The sequence below is a fragment of the Aotus nancymaae genome, unplaced genomic scaffold, assembly GCF_030222135.1.
Source record: "Aotus nancymaae isolate 86718 unplaced genomic scaffold, 86718_ANA_hifiasm-v0.15.2.pri h1tg000006l, whole genome shotgun sequence".
NCBI classification, from domain to species: domain Eukaryota; kingdom Metazoa; phylum Chordata; class Mammalia; order Primates; family Aotidae; genus Aotus; species Aotus nancymaae.
Window position 1 is genome coordinate 16,836,452 of NW_026988417.1, and position 23,512 is coordinate 16,859,963.

Consider the following 23,512-nt stretch of genomic DNA (forward strand, 5'->3'; position numbering starts at 1 on the left):
CATTCCGGCCTAGGCAACAGAGCAAGACTCCATCTCAAAAAAAAAAGTAAAAAATAAAGAAATAAAAAAATTAAAATGCTTTACAGAAAATAAAAATACATAAAAATATTGAGCACTACTTGAAAACTTTCTATTGAAACCATTCCCACAGGGTTGATAAGAATTTCATGCCAAGTTCTGGGCAGAAATATAGTTATAATTAAGCATTAATCAGGTTGTACTTTGGCTCACTTCCTTGTTGCTCAAAGTCACCTAGCACTAGATACTCAACATTTGCATTCCCATCGTTCCTATAGATAGGATTTTTGACTTCAGGGTAGTAAGACTGTTTAACAATTGATTTGCATTCCCATTGTTCCTATAGACAGTATCTCTGACATTAGAATTATAAGCTTTTTGCTCAAAGATTGCTTAAGATGTGTCTCAGACCTTGAATTCCAGCTACCAGTTTGAAGATCCCCAGAGAGGAAAGGGGTCAGCATAAGAATACAGGTTCTTTATCTCCCTGTCCCATGACTTCACCCTAATCTCTTAAAACAATCAACAATCTCCACACTATAGCCCTCTCCAAAACTCTTAAAAACCCTAATCCCAAATTCCTCAGGGCGATGGATTTGAGGTTTCCTCCCATCTCGTCCTTTGGCGACCCCACGATTAGACCTCTTTTTCTGCTGGAACGTATGGACTTGCTATGTGCCTGAGTCAACGAACCTAATAGGGTTACATCATTTTCAAAAACAGTATTTACAGCGTTGCATCCATCGACCAGATAAAAGTTCAGGACACGAACAAAAGTAACTCAGGCCGGGGTGCGGTGGCTCACGCCTGTAATCCCAGCATTTTGGGAGGCCTAGGCGGGCGGACCACGAGGTCAGGAGTTCGAGATCAGCCTGGCCAACACGGTGAAACTCCGTCTCTACTAAAAATACAAAAATTAGCTGGGCGTGGTGGCAGGCGCCTGTAATTCCAGCTACTCGGGAGGCTGTGGTAGGAGAATCATTTGAACCCGGGAGGCGGAGGTTGCAGTGAGCCGAGATCGCGCCATTGCACTCCAGGCTGGGCGACAGGGCGAAATTCCGTCTCAAAAAAAAACCAAACAAACCTTAGTGGGAGTGTCTTCACTACGCAGTCGCCTACTCAGCAACCTTGACAGCAAGCTCTGGCACTCAGTTTCTATTTCCCGGGAGTTGCCCAGCGCTCGGCCCCCGTCTGCTGTGCAGAGCTCGCCCCGCCTCCTCTCCACCCATCTTGTGACGTCACCCTCCCGGCCCCGCCCCTCTACTGCGCATATGTCCCGGGACTGTCAAAACACGTCCGGAAGCACCGCCTCTTCGCCCCCGCCCACATGCGCACGCGCACACGGATCGAGCACACCCCGAGCCCCCGTCACAGCCGCGGGTTGATCTCAATAGTCCAGTCACCGGTGCTGCCCGTCCGCCCCACCCACTAGACGCACGTCCGGTCGCTCCACTCCCGAGCCAGTCCGCGCGCGCGCGCGCTGGCCGCACCCCCAAAGCCCCGCCCCAGGCGCGCGCCCGCCCACCGCGCGCCACGTGCTCGCTGGAGGGCGGTGCGAGGGGCCGAGCCGACAAGATGTTCTTGCTGCCTCTTCCGGCTGCTGGGCGAGTCGTCGTCCGACGTCTGGCCGTGAGACGTTTCGGGAGTTGGGGTCTCTCCGCCGCAGACATGACGAAGGTGAGAGGCGACGGCTCGCTCCCGGTGCGCCACTGGGGCCGTGGCCGGGGGCGACTGGGGCAGCGAGGCGGGTCGAAGTCGTGGTTTCCGGGTGTCCACGCCAAGTTGCAAAAACCAGTTAAGATAAATTCTCTCCTTGCGGGGATGGGCTTAGGCCACTGAGGACCCCATTGGTCGTATTGAGGGCGCGCTTCCCCTGCTCGGGGCGAGGGAGTAAAGGCTGTAGCCGTTCTTTAGCCGGCCCCGCTCGGCGCCCCCTTGCTCCAATCGTCATCCGCGGTCCTCGTAGTAACCCGGGGAAGGATGCGGCGGTGGGGCTCCCACTCGAGCTTGGAGGAAGCCCGAGTTTGGCAAGGTGAAAGGTTTTCTGAGGTCCCAGAGTCACAGGGCTCCTTCCCCAGCAGAAGTGAAAGATCTGGGAGTTAAGTAGCTTGGAAGAGTTTCTATAGGAAAAGCATGTCTCTCTAGAGAAAAGGGCTTTGCAGAGAGACCCACGTTTCCCAGGATTAAAGCGTCTTCCAGAAAAAAAAGTGAACTCCAGAAAATGTTGAAGGTCTCTCTTCAGATGTGAAGGATCTGGAAAGGGAATGGCTCTTGGAACCAGCACATGCTTGGGAGTCATGCCCGAGCACCAGAAAGAGTTGACTGTTCCTACAGAAGAACATTCTAGGTGGAGCTGGAGCTCCAATGTCTTGCAGGCACCTCAGTGGCGGAGGGACCAGTCGCCTGACCAGTGTTGTCTCCAGTACTGTGCCACAGCCTACCTAGATAACAGCTTCCCAGGTAGATCCATTGATTCCCGCGGAGTGAACCATCTTAAGAAAGTTAGAACCTGGCAAAGTTACCATTGCCAAGGAATCCTGTTTCCCTCGGTGGAAAAGACAGAGAGGGCATTATTCTAAGTGTCTGTGTGGTTTTGTGGAAAGACCAACTGCTGGGCGTGAAGACATCTGGATTCTCACTCAGCCCTACCGCACAAGAGCTCCTGTGTCAAAGTAGGTTTCAGTTTCCTTATCGATCAAGGGGGAATAAGACTACATGTTCTTTCCACCTCACAGAGTCGCCATGAGGCAGACAAAACATTTTTAAAGTCTTAAGTTGCCATGCAAAAGTAAATACTAAGTATTACTAGGTTTGCTTTCTCATTTCTGGTATTTGAGACCTGGGGCTTGTGAAGGAGATGAAGGAAGGGAGTGAGCTGCTAAGTGCTTAGCAGAATGCTTTTACCCCTCCCTGGGAAGTTAGTACTTCTCTTTCAGCCTCTGAGTTAACCACAGTTCTTATGTGGCAACGGTCCTTATGATGGCAGGCACAGCCATTGGCTTGACGGGAACAGCATCCTAAAATATCTGGGATTTGCACTTGAGGATTGTAGGGGAGGAAAATCTTCCTTCTATCCTCTTAGGTTCTGTGACTGGGCCTACAAAAACTGAAATAAGATGTATTAACAGGAGAAAAGGATACAGATTTCTATTTGCTGTTTTTACATATACACAGGAGTCTGCAAGAGGAAAATGAAGACCTGAAGAAGCGTTGGGCCCAAAAGCTTGTAATCCTTTTTAAACAAAGAACAATACATTGTGGGGATGTGACAAGACACAGGGGTTTGGGTTAGGGCTACTAAATTGTGGAATAATGACTAGGAAATATATGGGGTAACTTATAGAAGATAAGGGTAAGTTCAGTAGGTTTGTTTGTGCATGTCCATTTTGGTGTTTACTTCCAGTTTCTGGTGATAAGAATGTTCTCCTCTTCCTGGTACAGGGAGAGCACCTTTCTCATGGGAATTTGTATGACCTGGTTTTAGGGAGAATGAGAGGTCAGAGAGCCCTTCTGCACTTGCTGTTTCTCAAGCGCCTTCTGCTCAAAATAATCAATGTGCCAAAGTGGCATATTTTGGAGGGGCGTGTTCTGAATTTTTTCAGGATATAACTTGGTGACAAATGGATTTTTCTTAAACAAAACATCTTTCTGCTTTATATGAAAGTGAAGCTATCTCCTGGCAGTCAGTGCAAAAACCCAGGGCAAGGTCCAGGGTGGGTAGCTATGGGTCTTGCTTTGGCAAGAATCTGAAACTCTTTGGCAGGTGCACATGTAACTGACCCCAGCACCTGCTTCTTTTTTGGCTTTCTTCTGCCCTTAGGGAGGACACAGTTTGGGTGGAATTATTTGTTCCTCCTGAAATTTGGGGACTCCTGAGCCTCTTTAAGAGATCTACTTTAATTCTGTTATATTTATATTTTTTGCTCATTCGCAGGGTCTTGTTTTAGGAATCTATTCCAAAGAAAAAGAAGATGATGTGCCACAGTTCACAAGTGCAGGAGAGAGTTTTGATAAATTGATAGCTGGAAAGCTGAGAGAGACTTTGAACATGTAAGTGTTGCTTGTGTGCTCTAGTGCTTACAGTTCTTAAAGTGCCCCCAAATCGAAACAATATTTTTTCTTTTCTTTTTTTTGAAACAGAGTCTTGCTCTGTTGCCCAGGCTGGAGGGCAGTGGCACAATCTCAACTCACTGCAACCTCTGCCTCCTGGGTTCAAGTGGTTCTCATGCCTCAGACACCCAAGTAGCTGGGATCACAGGCATGCCTACCATTCCCAGCTAATTTTTTTTTTTTCTTTTAGTAGAGATAGGGTTTCACCATTGTTGGCCAGGTTTGTCTTGAACTTCTGGCCTTAAAGTGGTCTGCCTACCTCCGCCTCTTAAAGTGCTGGGATTACAGCTGTGAGCCACTGTGCCAGGACAAGAATACTCTTCTATGCCTTTCTGTCAGAAGAGACAATGCTGGGAAGTGCTCTGGCCAGAGCGGAAGTGAAAGCATGTGTCTCTGGAATGCGTTTTGGTACTTTGTGTTTCAGTATGGGTGGGTCTGCAGTTTTGGGAAGTCAGGCTATTTCCAGCGCAATCATAAATCTATTGTGAAGGACTGATCCAGAAGAATCTGGAAAGTACCAGATTTCTTCAGCCTAACCTCCTGGCTCAAATTCACTTTCCCCACCCTCTTCTCTCCCCATTGCCTTCCCACCAGCCTCTCTACCTTGTTTAACTCCCCTTTTCTTTATGAGAGACAGCAGTATCCCTAGGACAGTTAAAAGCAGCCGAAGGGTTCTGCTTCTTATTGCATGCCTGGAGTTTCAAGGGCTTCTTAAAATTTAAAATACCCGTGAATCACCTGGGGATATAGTTAAAATGACAAAAGTCTCCATAGGGCTGCAGATCCTGACAGTAGAGAAGCATTGTAACTGCAGGCTGTTTTTGGCAGACAGAAGTATCCACGTAAACCACTGCAACTGTGTATTATTCGGATGATACATAGCCTGTTAGAATCTAATAGCTATCTAATCATCAGAAAAGAGAATTTGTATCTCCTCTCAACTATCAGTTCTTCACCAGCAATACATAGAGCATTCTCAAGTGCATTAATTAATTCATTCATCTGAAAGCCAACCTGCCTTCCTTAATGGATGGCTGTCAGCTGCATTCCAGAGCTTCTTTGCTCCTGGCCTCTTAATAGTCATGAATCTGTTTTGTTTGGAAATTGCCCAGGATAGGCAGTATCCGGTGTCAGGTATCTGATCTGTAGAGAAACCACAAAGACAGCCTCCAAGCCAAACACCCCTTAGATTACTGTGTTTTTGGTGTCTTGTGTCTTTTATTGAAAAGGTTTGAGATTCATTCGATTGAGCATCAGTCTGTACTCAGATGCCTTTGTGCAGCCGTGGCATTGTTTTTCACTGTTGTTTTCAAATACATTTGTGTTAGATCTAATCTGAGAGTTTGCTAAATAGTTTTTGAGCTAGAATTTGAAAGGCCATGCATGCCTAAGATATCTGAGCTGGGCACAGTAGATTAGCAGTGTAATCTGTATTATACCTGTAATCTCAGCACTTGGGGGAGGCCAAGGTGGGAAGATTGCTTGAGCCCAGGAGTTCAAGACCAGCCTAGGCAACATGGTGAGACTCTGTCTCTATTTTTTTTTTTTTTTTTTTAAGAAAGACATCTGACTTGAGAGCAGTCTGTATTTGGATAAAAACATAAGTGAAGCAAGACTACAGAAACAGTTAGCAGAATAGTGTGATAATGCTGAGTATATAAGTGTCCTGTCCCAAGTAAGCCGAGCAAACTCTTGTTTTAAAACGACTATTTCCTCTTGTTTTAGATCTGGACCACCTCTGAAGGCAGGCAAGACTCGAACCTTTTATGGTCTGCATCAGGTATGAAATGAACATGATCATTCGGTAAACCCTCAGTGAGCACCTACTGTATACCAAGTATTGTGGCTGTCTAGTCATACTAAACATTTTGTGTTGGATTTTATGATTTTTCCAGTATTAAGCAGAAGTATTTAAGATTAAGAGGCGAATTGCTATAAAAAAATACTGCATATCCTATATTACTCAATCTGAAGGCTTTCTTTATCTGGTTGTAGCTCTGGCTTACATAAAATTATTCGCAAGAGTATCCTCACTCACTCTGCCTCTCAAACATGGAAGTTATAAAATTTTGCCAGGATACAAGGGCTTAAAGGAAAAAAAAAACAACCAAATTTCACCATGAGTTTAACCCTGTTGCCATGGTTAAAGTAATTGTGTGGGACCTCAGTGAGTTTCCACATGTAGAATTCCCTGCTGGAAAGGACGCCTGAAAGAAACAAAGTGGTTGATTTGGTGTTATCTGTGGGACAGGACTTCCCAAGCGTGGTGCTAGTTGGCCTCGGCAAAAAGGCAGCTGGAATCGACGAACAGGAAAACTGGCATGAAGGCAAAGAAAACATCAGAGCTGCCGTTGCAGGTTATTTCACTTTTTAAGTTTAAAGAATCCTAAGGATCCGCTGTTTATGATGACCTCTCTTTCCCCCTTTTTGTCCTTCTACCAACCACCCTCCCCTTACCACGTTCACACAGATATCATTCATCTTAACAAAAATTCAGTTCCTCTTACTGAATATGCTTGGCCTTATGATAAATACAGGTAAGCTAATGGAATTTTATTTTTAATATATCCGTACCTTGTTTCGGCGTTTTACTACCATTTGTTCGCTCTTGTAGTTTCAGAGCTGTGTTCTACCAGAAACTAGCGTGTAGATTTTTTGTAATGCCACCCTGGTGTTGCCTGACTTTTAAATAACACAGAGTCATCAGATTTTACAAATAAGGAGAGTAAGGAAGCAAAGTGTGGCATGCCTGTCTATCACTAGCCAAAGGCGTGTGCCTGTACCAATGTGTCCCAGGCAAACGCCATTGAGTCACTTAGCCTTAAGCAGCAGGACGGGTCTAATACTGAGGAGAGCTGTGATTAAAAATGTTTTAGAAGACATTTCTGAAACAGTGATAATTGCCTTGATTACTCTCTAGGCCTGTATATGTTATAAATGCTCATTAACTTTACTTTCAGAGTTCATTGAAGTGGTTATTTAATAACTTCTATTTGGGAGTTTTTGCTGACCTGATCTTCATAACATGACATGTTAATAATGGACTTTGCTGAGTTCCTTGTCTATAATTTCAGCATCATCATTTCCCTGTCATTTTTAATGTGAGACGCTCTTGGCAATTGGGAAGCTTCATCAGGAAATCATAGTGTTTCAGAAATTATCCTAGGAATAATTGCCACATGCTGAGAGCCTGTACTGCTCTGTGAGGAGCTATTCATTCTCTCCTTCAGCCTGTCCTTACCACCACCTAGGAGTGAGGTATTCTGTAAAATGCACTCACACTCTCATTTTATAGAAGAAGAAACAAGGTTCAGAAGAGTTGGGTATCAGGGCTGGGATTTGAACCCCAGGTGTGTTATGTCAGCACGCCACACCATGCCTCTGCTGTCTGCTATTCCAGTTGTCTTAGACTGACTCCAGTTTTCTAATTGCTCTGTCCTTTCAAGCGGGGTGCAGGCAGATTCAAGACCTGGAGCTCTCTTCCGTGGAGGTGGATCCCTGTGGAGATGCTCAGGCTGCTGCAGAGGGAGCCGTGCTTGGTCTCTATGAATACGACGACCTAAAGCAAAAAAAGAAGATGGCTGTGTCGGCAAAGCTCTATGGAAGGTGATGGAAGGAAATTAGGAGGAGGGTGGTCCTCCCTGGCGTTCTGACAGCCTGGCCTTTGGGATATGAGCTGCTGCTTTTCAGCACCCCACACTGCTGCATGGCTTGGCTGTGACCTCCCCATTGCCTCAGCCATTTTAATAATGTGGTCACAAGCCCAAGCTCTGCTCCTGGCTCTCCGCATGTGCCTGTTTCCTCCATGACTCCCTGACCCCACCTTGTTTGCTGGTTACAAGGAAGCCATACGAGGTAGCTCTTACCTGAGAGGGAGGAATGACATGACAGACATGTCCCGCAGGTTTCAACCCAGATGTGTTCGTTTAACTGGCACCTGCTGGCCTTGTGCTAAACGCAGGCGTCACACAGATGAAGAGATCCTCTGGGTGCTTGGTCCTTGCCCTTGTGGGAGGACCCATCTGTAGGCAGATCATTGAGCACCTATTACATGCCAGCCTTATTGCGGGTTTTGGGAGATGAGGTCCCTGCCATCAGGAATAAACCAGATGAGACCTTCAGCAGATGGTGCCAAGCACAGTGGGGGCCCGGCACCACCCGAGGGTTGGCAGCTGTGGGGAGTGGGGGAGAGTGCGGGCTCTGCAGCCAGTCAGCATGGGCTTAAGTCCTGGCTCCACCACTTACTCGTTGGGGGACCTTGCTGGTTACGTGACTGAAATCTCTGTGCTTCGTTCTCTGCATTTGTTTAGTAGAGTTGTAATACTGATTTCATAGGGTTTGTGTCATCATCCAAAAGAGCACATCAAGTGGGGGGCACCTGGTAGGCCTTCCAGGCCATCTACTGTTATATACCCATCTCCATGCTGCCACAGGAAGAGCCAGGGTGCCTGTATCCTTTCTCTTCTAAAGCTGGCCCTGCTTATGGATGGGTTGGAATTTGCAGCCCCGACCTAGGTAAAACAAGGCAGAAAGGTCTTCAGTGCCACATTAGAGCCATTGCCACACGCTTGCTCTGCAGTTAGCACCTGGGGCTGCGCCATTCCTGATCAGTGAAGGAGAACAAAACGGGCCTCTCTGTGGAAGCCTCCTCCCTTCATTTATGTGATAGATTTAGAGCTTAAAAGACTCCACAGCACAGGCCCTTTTTTATGCAGTTTGAGGATTCTGAAGGGAAGTGCCTGACCAGGTACCCTCTGGTTCTGCTCCGTGTGGCCATGTTTTCTGGCTCTTTGCACCATACCGTCTGTCTGCTGCCCTGGGTCAGATCACAAAAAATGAATCCAGGTCCTGTGTGCCAATTGTTTTTCATTTGTAGTCTTCCTTTTTTATTTTCTGTAAGCTAAGAGCATCTCCTAGTTGCCAGGTGGTCAGAGTTCTTGAGAGGTTGTTTGACAGTCACTTTGTCTTTCTTCTGCCAGTGGGGATCAGGAGGCCTGGCAGAAAGGAGTCCTGTTTGCTTCTGGACAGAACTTGGCACGCCAGTTGATGGAGACACCAGCCAACGAGATGACGCCAACCAGATTTGCTGAAATTATTGAGAAGAATCTCAAGAGTGCTAGTAGTAAAACCGAGGTCCATATTAGGTAATTCAGGATTGTGTCACAGATGCGGGATGTTACAGCCAGAAGGAGCCTTTGGGATCCTAAAATCCAGCTCCCTCACTATTTAGAGGAATAACTTGAGACCAGAGATTTGAGATGACCGGCTGGAGGCCGCATGGGAGCTGGAATAGAGCTGAGAGAGGTTCTTTCTATCCTTGTCTTTGAGAGAGAGAGAGTGTCGTGGTATACTATGTACATGTATGTTTCATAACCGTGTTATTTGGACACAGTTAACATACCATACAATTCACCAATGCAAACTGCAGTTAAGTGATTTTTTTTTTTTTTAAGACAGTATCTTGCTCTGTTGCCCAGGCTAGAGGGCAGTGGCATGAATGGGCTCAAACTCCTGGGCTCAAGCCTCCTACCCTAGCCTTCTGAATAGCTGGGATTACAGGTGTGTGCCATCATGCCCAGCTAATTTCTTAATTATGGTAGAGATGGGTCCCGCCATGTTGCCCACGCTGTTCTTGAACTCCTGGCTGAAGCAGTCTTCCCGCCTTGGCCTCCTAAAGTGCTGGGATTACAGGCATGAGCCCCCGTGCCTGGCCTGATACGTAGAATCTTCACGGAATTGTGCTACCATGACCACAGTCAATTTTAGAACATTTTCATAACCCCCAAAAGAAACCCTATACCCGTTAGCAGTTACTCCCTGTTTCCCATTTTCTGAAACCATCAGGGATGGACACTTCAGTTGCTTTTTTGGATACTATGAATAATGCTGCTGTGGGCATTGTATACAAGTTATTGTGTGAACATACTTTTATTTCTTTTTGGTATATGCCTGGGAGTTGAATTGCTGAATCAAATGGTTTAATTTTTTGAGAAACTTAACATGATTTATTTTGGTGAATTCTTTCTGTCTTTACTTTTGTACACAAATGAAGAACACAGCATGCCTAACTAGGCATGGGATGAGAATTTCTGCCACATAGATTCCCTTAGCTAGACTCCAGTATTGCTGCTCCCAGGCAGCCCTGAGTGCTGTATCAGTGGGAGGCTGTTGGAGCCGAAAGGCTCCCCATCCAACTCCATCACTCTCTTGGGATCTCCAACCCCTTAAGCAAATCAACTCAGAGAATTTGGGAATTTATGATTAAAACAAATTAACAGGTATTTGTTGTTTGACCTAAAGAATTTTTGTCAAAGTTGTTTCCCGAGGGTACTTCCATTTAAATTTTTTTTTTTTTTTTTTTTTTTGCAATGGAGTTTCTCTCTTGTTGCCCAGGCTGGAGTACAGTAGCACAATCTTGGCTCATTGCAGCCTCCACCTCCTGGGTTCAAGTGATTCTCCTGCCTCAGCCTTCCTGAGTAGCTGGGATTACAGGCATGTGCCACCACACCCACCTGTTTTTTGTTTGTTTGTATGTTTGTTTGTTTTTTAGTAAAGACAGGGTTTCTCCATTTTGGTCAGGCTGGTCTCGAACTCCTGACCTCAGGTGATCTGTCCGCCTCAGCCTCTCAAAGTGCTGGGATTACAGGCATGAGCCACTGCACCTGGCTAAAAGAATTCTTTAGTATCTAATTGTAATTAGAGTTAATGTTTTTTCAGGAAAGCACCTATGGTTTAGAGAGAGTAAAGAAAAATTTATAGTCTATAGGAAGCATAGTACTTACAGCTTGATAAAATTTCTGGAATGGTTAGTATATGTTTAATCTGTAGCAATGTTTAGGTTCTATAAGATATCTTTGGTAGAGCCTCTTATTTGAGGAAGCACCAGAGCTACTTTGTGGTCAGCAAATACTGGTTATGACAGCTCTGGTGTGCCTGGAATCTGTCATAAAAATACAAGACAGTGGTCCTTGTCCTTGATGAAAGTGAGGGTGTTATAAGAAGGAATAGGCGAGTAAATGGGGTTTGCAGAGGGTGCTGCAGGAGCAGAGGGACAAGGATTGCCAAAGAATATGGAGCTGGTGCCGCAATTGTACACGCCGCTATTTGCAGCTACTCAAGAAGCAGGCAGGAGGACCAATCAAGTCCAGAAGTTCAAGGCCAGCCTGGGGAATATAGCAAGAACTGTCTCTAAAATAGAAATTATAAAAAGAATATGAAGTCTAGGCCAGGTGTGGTGGCTCATGCCTATAATCTTAGCACTTTGGGAGGCTGAGGCAGGTGAATCACTTGAGGTCAGGAGTTCGAGACCAGCCTGGCTAACATGGTGAAACCCCATCTCTACTGAAAATATAAAACTTAGCCAGGCATGGTGGTGCGTGCCTGAATTCCAGCTACTTGGGAAGCTGAGGCACAAGAATCACTTGAACCTGGGAGGTGGAAGTTGCAGTGAGCCAAGATCATACCCCTGTACTCCAGCCTGGGTGACAGAATGAGACTGTCTCAAAAAAAAAGGCTATGAAGCCTAAAGCAGAGTCCTGCACGTTGCGTAGAAGTTACAATACAGGAGAGTGGGGCAGGGTGGTTCAGCTGAGGAAGTTGAGCTGAGCAACGGGAAAAGAGTTCAGCAGAGACCAGGCAGGACACATGGGTGGGGTATGACTCGTTAAACTGAGGCATCGCTGCACTAAGCCCTCTCCAGTGTAGGTGGGTGTATATCAAGGAAAGACAGGCAGTTCTTCCACAAGGGCAGGACTTTAATCAAACATTGGGTACTGAGTTTCTGATTTAATATGCCCACATTGCACAGCTTTGGTTTTTTTTTTTTTTTGAAGTGATTTTTAAAACCGTTTTATCTTCCAATTTAATTTTTTTTTCCCTTTGAAGTGTGCTGGTCATCCCACCATGATGCAGTCCTAGTTTAATTATTTTAACAAATGGATGGCAAGTGCTGGAGGAGCATTCCTTGGCTATGGTTGTTGCTGGTCTGCGGGAGTATAGGATTTCCTTCTCGGCCTAGTTACTATGGCCAGAAATCAATACAGAGTCCTTTTGTGCTCCCAGCCTAGAAAGAAAGAGTAATATGGCATCAGTTTTCTAGTTTGCACTAAGGACTGTTTCCACTGCTACCCCACTGATCCCATGTTTATTAAGTAAGAACTAACTAGTTTTCTCACTTAAATCAAAGATACCTCAAGCTACAGTTGGAACTGTGCGAAATGGTGTGTGACAACATTAGAAAGATAGAATTCAACAATTCTAAAAAAGCAGATAAATAGGATATTTTTTCCAGTCATTAGAATATAGCTTTTATTTGCTGTTTATTGGTTGATTTTGTGTGTGTGTGTGTGATTTTTAGAAATAAAGCAGTGGACCCCTTACCTATCTTTAAGCACTCTTTGTGGTCTCAGAGCCTATTGTTTATTTTATTTTATTTTATTTTTTTTGAGACGGAGTTTCGCTCTTGTTACCCAGGTTGGAGTGCAATGGTGCGATCTCGGCTCACCGCAACCTCTGCCTCCTTGGTTCAGGCAATTCTCCTGTCTCAGCCTCCTGAGTAGCTGGGATTACAGGCACGTGCCACTATGCCCAGCTAATTTTTTGTATTTTTAGTAGAGATGGGGTTTCACCATGTTGACCAGGATGGTCTTGATCTCTTGACCTCGTGATCCACCCGCCTCGGCCTCCCAAAGTGCTGGGATTACAGGCGTGAGCCACCGCGCCCGGCTAATTTTATTTTTTTTTAGAGACAGGGCGTGCTATGTTGCCCAGGTTGAATGCAGTGGCAAGATCGTGGCCCACTGCAGCCTTGACCTCTAGGGCTCAAGCGATCCTCCCGTCTTAGCCTCTGGAGTAGCTAGGACAACCGCACATGCACCAATATGCCTGGCTGATTCTTTCTGGTCTCAAATTCCTATCCTCAAGTAATCCTCCTGCACTGGCCTCTAATTTCATCTTTATTATATCTTACCTTATTTGTTTTCGAGACAGTTTCACTTTTTTGCCCAGGCTGGTCTCAAACTCCTGAGCTGAAGCAATTCTCTCGCCTCGGCCTCCCAAAGTGCTGGGATTACAGGCATGAGCCACCACACCTGGCCTTCTAACTTCATCTTTAAATTAAAATTGTAGAAATATCTGAGTAGATTGGAGGGGGGAAATTAATTATATAGACCATAGACTATTAGTTGACATTGTTTTAGGGAGGGAGGAAATTAATTACATAGACTATAGACTATTAGCTGACATTGTTTTAGGGAGGGAGGAAATTAATTACATAAACTATAGACTAATATTAGTCGACATTATATTAGGGAGGGAGGAGATTATTTACATAGACTATAGACTATTAGTCGACATTGTATTAGGTGCCACACGACTTCTCTTAGTAACTCTATAATCTTTTGATGGAAGAGTTATAGACCTCATTTTATAGATGAGGAAATAGGCTCAGAATCAAGTGACTTGCCCAAGAATATACAGAAAGTAAATAATGGGACCTGATTGTTGAAACTTAATGTGTGTATACTTTAAGAGCTTGTATATTTACTTTTTCACACACTGTGATGAGCTTTTTCTCTTATTTTGAAATAAAGGTAACAGTATATTTACTTTTTCCCTCTTTCTGCCCTATAGACCCAAGTCTTGGATTGAGGAACAGGCAATGGGATCATTCCTCAGTGTGGCCAAAGGATCTGACGAGCCCCCAGTCTTCTTGGAAATTCACTACAAAGGCAGCCCCAATGCAAATGAACCACCCCTGGTGTTTGTTGGGAAAGGAATTACCTTTGACAGGTATTTTTTTATGGTGTCTGTGCTTTGTATTTCGGTGAATTGTTTGGATGCAGTTAAATTACTTGGTGTTTTTTGTTTGATTGAGTGTGTTTGTTTTTTTGTTTGTTTGAGACAGAGTCTCTCTCTGTTACCCAGGCTAGAGTGCAGTGTCACGATCTCGGCTCACTGCAGCCTCTGTCTCCCAGTCTCAGGCAATCCTCGTGCCTCAGCCTCCTGAGTAGCTGGGATTACAGGTGTGTGCCACCACACCCAGCTAATTTTTGCATTTTTAGTAGAGATGGGTTTTTGCCATGTTGGCCAGGCTGGTCTCGAACTCCTGGCCTCAAGTGATTTACCCACCTCAGCCCCCAAGATGCTGGGATTACAGGCATGAGCCACCACACCTGGCTGGTTTATAGTTTGATTCGAAAGCATGGTGTTCAGTTGAAGGTATACATTACTTTAAATTTATTAAGCTACCACCTATAAAATGCTGAGTATATGTCAGAGATGATCAGGTATTTTGCATGTATTAGCCGTAACTATACCCCTGTGGGCTAGGTATTGTAGACATTTTACAGGTAAGGAAGCCATGACCCAGAGTTTAAATAATTTGTTCAAAGTCCCATAACTAATAAGTGGAGTCAGAAGTCAAACTCAGGTGTGTCCTTTTTTTTTTTTAAATTTGGAGATGAGGTCTCATGACATTGCCCAGGCTGGTCATAAACTCCTGTCTCAAGCAGTCCTCCTACCTCAGCCTCCCAAAGTACTGGGGTTATAGGTGTGAGCCACTGTGCTCTCCCTAAAATGTCTTCAAATTTTTCTGCCAAGCTTTTAGTTTGTCCTCTCTGGCTGTTAAAGATTCTCCATGAGGTTGGTGGTGATGCTCTTGCTGGATTATGCTGTCTTCCCTATGCTTGCTTCAGATTATTACTTCTTTTTTTTTTTTTTTGAGACGGAGTTTCGCTCTTGCTACCCAGGCTGGAGTGCAATGGTGCAATCTCGGCTCACTGCAACCTCCGCCTCCTGGGTTCAGGCAATTCTCCTGCCTCAGCCTCCTGAGTAGCTGGGATTACAGGCACGCGCCACCATGCCCAGCTAATTTTTTGTATTTTTAGTAGAGACGGGGTTTCACCATGTTGACCAGGATGGTCTCAATCTCTTGACCTCGTGATCCACCCGCCTCGGCCTCCCAAAGTGCTGGGATTACAGGCGTGAGCCACCGCACCCGGCCAGATTATTACTTCTTATAGCTGACCACCCTAGCTCCCAGTAATCTTATTCAACCATAAGTATTTCTTAGAGTTGGAAGCTGTATCTGGTTATTTCAACCAAAGAGAGGCTGAACTGGGAAAGGAGTTCAGTATTTCCCATGGGAAGCATTTGCCACCGAAAAAAAGTTTCAGGGATGCCAGTGAGTATGAGGCGTAAAAAGGGCTACTTAGCAGGCTAAGCATGCCTGTAATCCCAGCACTTTGGGAGGCCGAGGCGGGCAGATCATAAGGTCAAGAAATCGAGACCATCCTGGCCACATGGTGAAACCCCGTTCCTACTAAAAATACAAAAATCAGCTGGGTGTGGTAGTGCACGCCTTTAGTCCCAGCTATTTGGGAGGCTGAGGCGGGAGAATTGCTTGAACCTGGGTGGCAGAGGTTGCAGTGAGCCAAGATTGTGCCACTGCACTCCAGCCTGGCAACAGAGTGAGACTCTATCTACAAAAAAAAAAAAAAAGAAAGGCTACTTAGCAAAGAAAACCAGGTTGGAGAAGCACATGAAGGGTTTCATTTTCATTTCATTTGCTTAACTACAGGACTTCTCAGGGTACAGAATGTAGCATTTTCTGTATTTCCTTTCTGATTCCTGGGAATCATGTTACCTGGAAACTACTTCGGAAAATGCCGCTAGAGAACCATAAGATGTTGATGTCCTCTTGTTCATTTTTGCGCCCTTTCCGGAATGCTTCTAGACCTGGGAAGACCCTGTCAGTGGCATGCTTGCTGGCAGTGTGGTCTCCATATATTAGCAGGTCAAAGTGCCTCCTCGTGTCTTCCACCCACTAGTTCATGTTTTTGCCTTTAAAGCATTGATCTCCAAATGATTTTCCTGGTAGAGCCCATCAGTAAAAGATTTCGAGCACATCCCTTTCAAAATATGCATGCTTTTTTACAAGTTATATGCATTATACTATTGTACTAAAGTGTATATTATAAAAGCAACATAGCAAATAAAATTTAGAAAGTTAAACTGTTTTTTGGTTTTATTTTTTAGTAGAGAGGAGGTCTCAATATGTTGCCCAGGCTGGTTTTGAACTTCTGAGCTCAAGCAATCTGCCTACCTTGGCCTCCCAAAGTGCTAGAATTACAGGTGTGAGCCACCATACCCAGCCTAAACTTTTTTTTTTTTTTTTTGTGAGACAGAGTCTCGCTGCGTTGCCTCAGCTGGAGTGCAGTGGCGCAATCTCAGCTCACTGCAACCAGCATTATATGGTGCTTTCATGTGATTGTTAACCCTCAGTTTATGTACTTTTTAAATAAAGTGATTTTGGCCATCTTCTTTGCTATTAATATTGCACATTATCCATTTCCCCATAGTGGTGGTATCTCCATCAAGGCTTCAGCAAATATGGACCTCATGAGGGCTGACATGGGAGGAGCTGCAACTATATGCTCAGCCATCGTGTCTGCTGCAAAGCTCAATTTGCCCATTAATATTATAGGTAAGTGGAGCAAGGGATTACATCTCAGAGAGCTTCTGGATTCCAGACAGGTGGGAGAACAGAGACAACAGACATGATGCCCCTAATCTGAAAAGATAAGAAATGATTTTTAAACAGTTATCAAAGCAGAAGCTATTTAGCTCAGATAAGTGTTTTACTGTCTGAGCTGATTGAGCTAAATGTATCTTGCAACCAGTGGGCTGTAACTGGAATTGATTTGTTTTACTTCTGCAAAAAGTGGTTAGCAGTCAGGAGCACAATGTCAGGTTTGTAGTTGACATTATGAAATTTGCCCAGTAGTTGGGGTGGAAGGACATTGTGGCTCATTGACTGACTGCCTTGTAGGATTGTGGCCAATAAAATGGTGCAACACACAGAAAGCTCCTAGGACAGAAAAAGTGCTCATTATTTGGCAGTTCTTAGTAATGGAGGATGCAAACTCCCAGGCACGGTGCTGGGAGTCTGTATAATAGCATTGCTCACACTCATTTCAGAGGAGACGGAGGAGGAGGAGAGAGTCTTAGGTTACATGACAATGCCCAGTGTCATGTCTGTTGTACAAGGAAGGTAGATTAGAATCCAGGCCTGTCAGACATAACCCCCTCCTTCACTATCATAGCCCTTTTTTTCCTGAACTATTTAAAAGTCAGTTGCAGACACCATGACATGTCCTCTAAGAAAAAGGACATTCTGTGTAATGACAAAACCATTATCTTTTCCAAGGATTAATGCAGTAACCTAATTCTTTCCAGTTGTATAAAAAATGTCCATTTTACTTACTTATATTTAGTTTTTTTTTTTTTTTTTGAGATGGAGTTTTGCTCTTGTTGCCCAGGCTAGAATGCAATGGCGCAATCTCAGCTCACTGCAACCTCTGCCTCCTAGGTTCAAGCAATTCTGGCCCATCCTCCGAAGTATCTGAAATTACAGTCATGCGCCACCATGCCCGGCTAATTTTGTATTTTTAGTAGAGATGGGGTTTCTCCATGTTGATCAGGCTGGTCTCAAACTACTGACCTCAGGTGATTTGCCAGCCTCAGCCTCCCAAAGTACTGGGATTACAGGTGTGAGCCACCGCGCCCATTCTATATTTAGTTTTTAAATCCAGAAGCTAACATTGCCTTTGGTGCCATGTCCCTTTAGATTTCTCGAGTCTAGACCCTATTCCTATTTTCTTCCATGGCATTAGCAGTTTTGAAGGGTCTAGGTTTGTTTCATGATATTCTGCAACTTGTATTTAAATTGCTTCTTAATTAGAATCAAGTTAGACTTCTTTGGGCAGAATGCTACGTGGTGATGTGTACTTCCTGTTGCTGACACATAATGTCAGTTATGTCATTGGCGATGTTAAATTCGATCACTTGGTTAAGGTGGCCTTTGTATGTTGCTTCTCATGGCTCACAGGTGACCTCTTGTCTCATGAGTGGCATATTTAGACCCAGCATATACTGTGTGCTTTCATATATTCTTTCCAATAGGTCTGGCCCCTCTTTGTGAAAATATGCCCAGCGGCAAGGCCAACAAGCCAGGGGATGTTGTTAGAGCCAGGAACGGGAAGACCATACAGGTTTGTACATGCAAGACACAGCACTGCCCATCTGGCATTCCTCAGGAATCCCACAGTAGCCACATAACCACAGCTTGAACGGGTGCAGAGCCCCAGCAGCATATGAGGGGAGGGTGCTGTCTTTAGTGCTGAGTAGCCTTTCTTTTCCTTTTCCTTTCCTGTAATAGGGTCTCGCTGTGTCACCCAGGCTGTAATGCAGTGGCGTGAGCATGGCTCACTGCAGCCTTGTCCTCTCCAGGCTCAGGTGATCCTCACACCTCGGTGTCCTGAGTAGCTGGGACCACAGGTGCATGCCACCATGCCTGGCTAATTTTTTGTATTTTTTCTAGAAGCAGGGTTTTGCCATGTTGCCTCAGCTGGTCCCAAACTCCTAGACTCAAGCGATCAGCCTACCTTGGCCTCCAAAGGTCTAGGATTACAGGCGTGAGCCACTATTCCCAGCCCCTGAGTAGCTTTCCTTGCAAAGGCAGAAGTGTCTCTTTTTGGGATTTTGAAGAATGTTTTTCCAGTCTTACTGTTCCTCCCACTTCCTGTATGCCGTACACACACATTTCCATGAATTTGCAGCCAGCCCTGCAGAGTGCAGCAAAGCAGTAAATCTGTGGGCTGTCATCTGGATATACCTGTGCTATGAGTGACTTTTTTCCATTTTGGGTATTGAGGTGGAAAACACCGTCCTACATCATGGGCTCTGCATTCAAGGGGATGTAGCAGCAGGTCCTCCGGGTGGCACGTGCATGCACATGTGTACAAGCCACCCATGATGACTGGACTGCCATTTAAAAGAAGGGAATATAGGCCAGACGCGGTGGCTCACACCTGACAGATCCCAGCACTTTGGGAGGCAGAGGTGGGCGGATCATGAGGTCAGGAGCTCGAGACCATCCTGGCTAACATGGTGAAACCCCTGTACTAAAAATACAAAAATTAGCCGGGTGCAGTGGCTCATGCCTGTAATCCTAGCACTTTGGGAGGCCGAGGCGGGTGGATTATGAGGTCAAGAGATCGAGACCATCCTGGTCAGCATGGTGAAACCCCGTCTCTACTAAAAATACAAAAAATTAGCTGGGCGTGGTGGCGCATGCCTGTAATCCCAGCTACTCAGGAGGCTGAGGCAGGAGAATTGCCTGAACCCAGGAGGCGGAGGTTGCGGTGAGCCGAGATCGTGCCATTGCACTCCAGCCTGGGTAACAAGAGCAAAACTCCCTCTCAAAAAAAAAAAAAAAAAAAATTAGCCGGATGTGGTGGTGTACGCCTGTAGTCTCAGCTAATTGGGAGACTGAGGCAGGAGAATCCCCTGAACCCGGGAGGCAGAGGTTGCAGTGATACAAGATCTCGCCACTGCACTCCAGCCTGGGCAACAGAGTGAGACTCTGTCAAAAAAACAAATGAAAAAAAGGGAACATAGTTAGGAAGTGTTACTAAAGTTGCAAGAGTTCTCAATTCTAGGATTCACAGTGCCATGTAGCTGTAGCTTTCTTAAGCTCTTTAACCTTGTTTTCAGAAATCTTTACATTTTTCCCCTTCATGTTATGAAGTTGTGGGTAAAATGGACTAGACATTTTTCCATTTATTTTGGCTTCCAAAGTCATCAACCTTAGGTCATCAGCTCTGGCACAGGGATTATTATATTATTATTATTTTTTAATTTTTAATTATAGATGAGTTTTCACCATCTTGCTCAGGCTGGTGTCAAACTCCTGGGCTCAAGCCATCTGCCCACCTCTGTCTCCCGAGGTGCTGGGCGATTATTAAATCATATTTACTCTCCAGATTAGATATGTTCCTATTCTCATTGAAGTGTACGAATGGCTTTGATAATGACACACGTCACAGTAGTTTTTTCCGAATTTTCCATCGAACACTGTTGCAGGTGTCTAGTTTTCACATTCGTTACCCATGCTATCACCGTTTCTGTTTTTGACACTCTGCAGGTTGATAACACTGATGCCGAGGGGAGGCTCATACTGGCTGATGCGCTCTGCTACGCGCACACATTTAACCCAAAGGTCATCCTCAATGCTGCCACCTTAACAGGTCAGACCACACACTTGCCTTGTTTTTGTTTGAAGGAAGTCTTGTTTGTTGCATGGGTTTCACACACTATAATTTGGGCATTATTTTGCCAAAATTTGGCTCCGTCCATTCACATTCAAAGATCTTTCACCAGAGGAATTGGTCTGTAGTTTAGTTGTAAACTGTTTTGAATATTAGGTTTGTTGTTTTAAAACATTCCAGGCTGTACCTTTATTTTTTATTTTTTTTGAGATGGAGTCTCACTCTGTCGCCCAGGCTGGAGTGTGGTGGTGTGATCTTGGCTCACTGCAACCTCTGCCTCCTGGGTTCAAGCAATTCTCATGCCTCAGCCTTCCGAGTAGCTGGGATTACAGGCGTGCATCACCACACCCGGCTAATTTTTGTATTATTTTGAGACAGAGTTTCACTGTTTTCACCCAGGCTGGAGTGCAATGGCACGATCTTGGTTCACTGCAACCTCCACCTCCTGGGTTCAAGCAATTCTCCTACCTCAGCCTTCTAAGTAGCTGGAATTACAGGCACCTGCCATCATGCCCAGCTAATTTTTGTACAGGGTTTTTGCCAGTTGGCCAGGCTGGTCTTGAACTTCTGACCTCAGGTGATCCACCTGTCTTGGTCTCCCAAAGTGTTGAGATTGCAGGCATGAGCCACTGTGCCTGGCCTGGGCTGTACCTCTAAAAAAAGAAATAACAAGTGGGCCAGATCAGCTCATCTAGAGTGACATCTAAAAATGATGTTAAGAGATGGTTTCGGGCCGGGTGCAGTGGCTCAGTCCTGTAATCCCAGCCCTTTGGGAGGCTGAGGCGGGCGGATAACGAGGTCAGGAGATCGAGACCATCCTGGCCAACATGGTGAAACCTCATCTCTACCAAAAATTTTAAAATGAGCTGGGTGTGGTGGCATGCACCTGTAATCCCAGCTACTCAGGAGGCTGAGGCAGGAGAATCTCTTGAACCTGGGAAGTGGAGGTTGCAGTGAGCCAAGATCATGCCACTGCACTCCAGCCTGGGTTGCAGAATGAGACTGTATCTTAAAAAAAAAAAAAAAAAGAAAAGATGGTTTCTGTTACAATTAGCATTTAATACAGATCTGAAAAGATTAATGATAAATCCACAAATCAATAGCTTTCTTTTACTTTTTTAAACTAATTGTAATGTATCTGATACCCTCTGAGTTTTCAGAGCTTTTCTTTTTTGTTTTCCCCAGAACTTTTTATACTTGATCTTACAATAAACACATTTTATAGGGTAGCAAGATCCTCATTTAACAGAAGTGACACAGTGTGAAGTCTGAGCTTTAAGGCCAGGCTCAGGTGGGACTCCCAGCTGTGCCACTTACTGGTCAGTTAGCCGTGGGCAAGTTCCTTGGCCCTTTTGAGCATTAGTACTTGGGGACTATTCCATTTGCCTGGAGGAGTTGTAAAGACTAGAGGGAGTTTTTGGAAAGCCTCTTTAACACAGGCTGTGACGCCATCAACCCTGGAGGGCCGGGAATAAATTCCTAAAGAGATGACAAACAAGTGTTGTCTTACTGCCAAATCGCAATGTTTATAATCTTTCATCTAAAAGTTCTTTTCTAGTAATTCATCCTGACTCTACCTCCCCCCCCTTTTTTTTTTTTTTGAGATGGAGTCTCGCTCTGTCGCCTAGGCTGGAGTGCAGTGGCGCAATCTCAGCTCACTATAACCTCTGCCTCCTGGATTCAAGCAATTATCCTGCCTCAGCCACCTGAGTAGCTGGGATTACAGGTGTGCACCACCATGCCCGGCTAATTTTTGTATTTTTAGTAGAGACGGGGTTTCACCATGTTGGCCAGGATGGCCTCCAACTCCTGACCTCATGATGCACCCACCTTGGCCTCTCATAGTACTGGGATTACAGGCATGAGCCATTGCGCCCAGCCTTCTACCCCTTTTTTAAAAAAATTAATTTCTGAATCTTAAAGTCATACTTTACCTCTTTTGAGAGGAAAATTAGATTATTTTATATCCTTTGGTTTTATTCTTGCCTGATCATGTTGAACCTTTACTTTAGCAGAAATCATGTTCACTTTTATACGTAGGTCTAAAAATAGTCCACAGGTCTATTGCTAAGAGTTCTTTTTCAAAGCTAGCATTATAGTGTTTTCATGGTTTTTGGTCTCCCTATTCAGTTTAGCAAACACTTGAAGCTGAAAAGTAGAGGTTCTCTGGTGGGGGGTTGGCGGGGAGGCAGTGGCGGTGAAGCGGGTACCCCCTCACTGTAAATGAGGAATCACAGAGGATAGATACATCAGACACATCCAAGTTTTACAACTTTAAAATAACTCTCATAATTACCACTTGAGAAATACTTTTCCTAGATGCTTAGTAGCAGCATCCTACTCCACTTTTTTTCTCAGTCTGAGAGGTTGAGAAGGTAGGAAAGTTGGCCCTTAGTAACCAAGGGTGACCTTATGGGTGAGCTTTCAGACCGCGCTGGGTGATGCTTCCCTACATACTGCTGAGCCCCTTCTGAGTTCCAGAAGGTCAGGTTCAAAGAGGAGAATAAGAACCAGTTTCTAACCTCAGGCTCTTGATAGGAAGAAGTACACAGTCTTCAGAAATAAAAGACCTGATTTTAAAACTTGTCCTACTTTTTAATAGCATGTGACTTTGGACTAGGCTTTAGTTGTCTCATCCATAAAAGGGATATAATAGCACTTCGTTTACAGGAAGGATTCCTGCGAAGACTAAATGAGATGATACTGGTGTCTCTGGCCCAGAACATCACAGACACTGAACAAATGTTAAGTGTCCTTTGAAAGACAGGCCGTACTCCAGATTGTAGGAACAGTGACATATTCGGGGATGGCTATCCAATCACGGTGCTTCTCTTCATTTTCTTACTGCATAGGCATAATTTAGTATTCAGTGAGTGTGGTGCTATCTTCACTTTCCTTGGGGCTTTGATTCTTCTAGATTATGAGCAATTCTGGTAACATCGATCAGTGAGCATCACAACACAGGGCTCCACATGTGCCTTATAAATGAAAATGGGGAGTATGCCTCTGCTACTAGTAGTTCTGAAATGGGTGGTGGTAATAGTTCTGGAATTATAGAAAATAAACTATTTAAATATATAATGAAATCATCTTTAGAGCTGTGGTCCCAAGTGGACCAAGTTAGATATTTATGTCTGCATTTTCTGTTGCTTTAAGGAAAGGTAGCATGTTCTTGTTTGAGGGGGATTGTCCACCTTTTCTATGACAAATTTTAAAACTAATGAATGACTCTTATGGGGTTGATTGAAATATTTTGAGGACAAGTGAATAATTAT

At 44.8% G+C, this 23,512-nt stretch overlaps 1 protein-coding gene across 1 annotated transcript in view; it reads left to right on the forward strand.

Annotated features, from left to right (window-relative positions):
• Positions 1 to 1,345: 1,345 nt before the first annotated feature.
• The window catches only part of LAP3 (leucine aminopeptidase 3), a 28,167-nt gene continuing 6,000 nt past the window's right edge, over positions 1,346 to 23,512 (forward strand). Inside the window, exons 1-10 of the mRNA XM_012472409.2 lie at positions 1,346 to 1,695; positions 3,953 to 4,068; positions 5,854 to 5,908; positions 6,380 to 6,485; positions 7,575 to 7,734; positions 9,108 to 9,272; positions 13,759 to 13,917; positions 16,488 to 16,612; positions 18,091 to 18,179; positions 20,114 to 20,216. Coding sequence (XP_012327832.2) covers positions 1,594 to 1,695; positions 3,953 to 4,068; positions 5,854 to 5,908; positions 6,380 to 6,485; positions 7,575 to 7,734; positions 9,108 to 9,272; positions 13,759 to 13,917; positions 16,488 to 16,612; positions 18,091 to 18,179; positions 20,114 to 20,216 — 1,180 coding nt within the window. The 5' untranslated portion in view covers positions 1,346 to 1,593. The remainder of the gene's footprint in view (positions 1,696 to 3,952; positions 4,069 to 5,853; positions 5,909 to 6,379; positions 6,486 to 7,574; positions 7,735 to 9,107; positions 9,273 to 13,758; positions 13,918 to 16,487; positions 16,613 to 18,090; positions 18,180 to 20,113; positions 20,217 to 23,512) is intronic.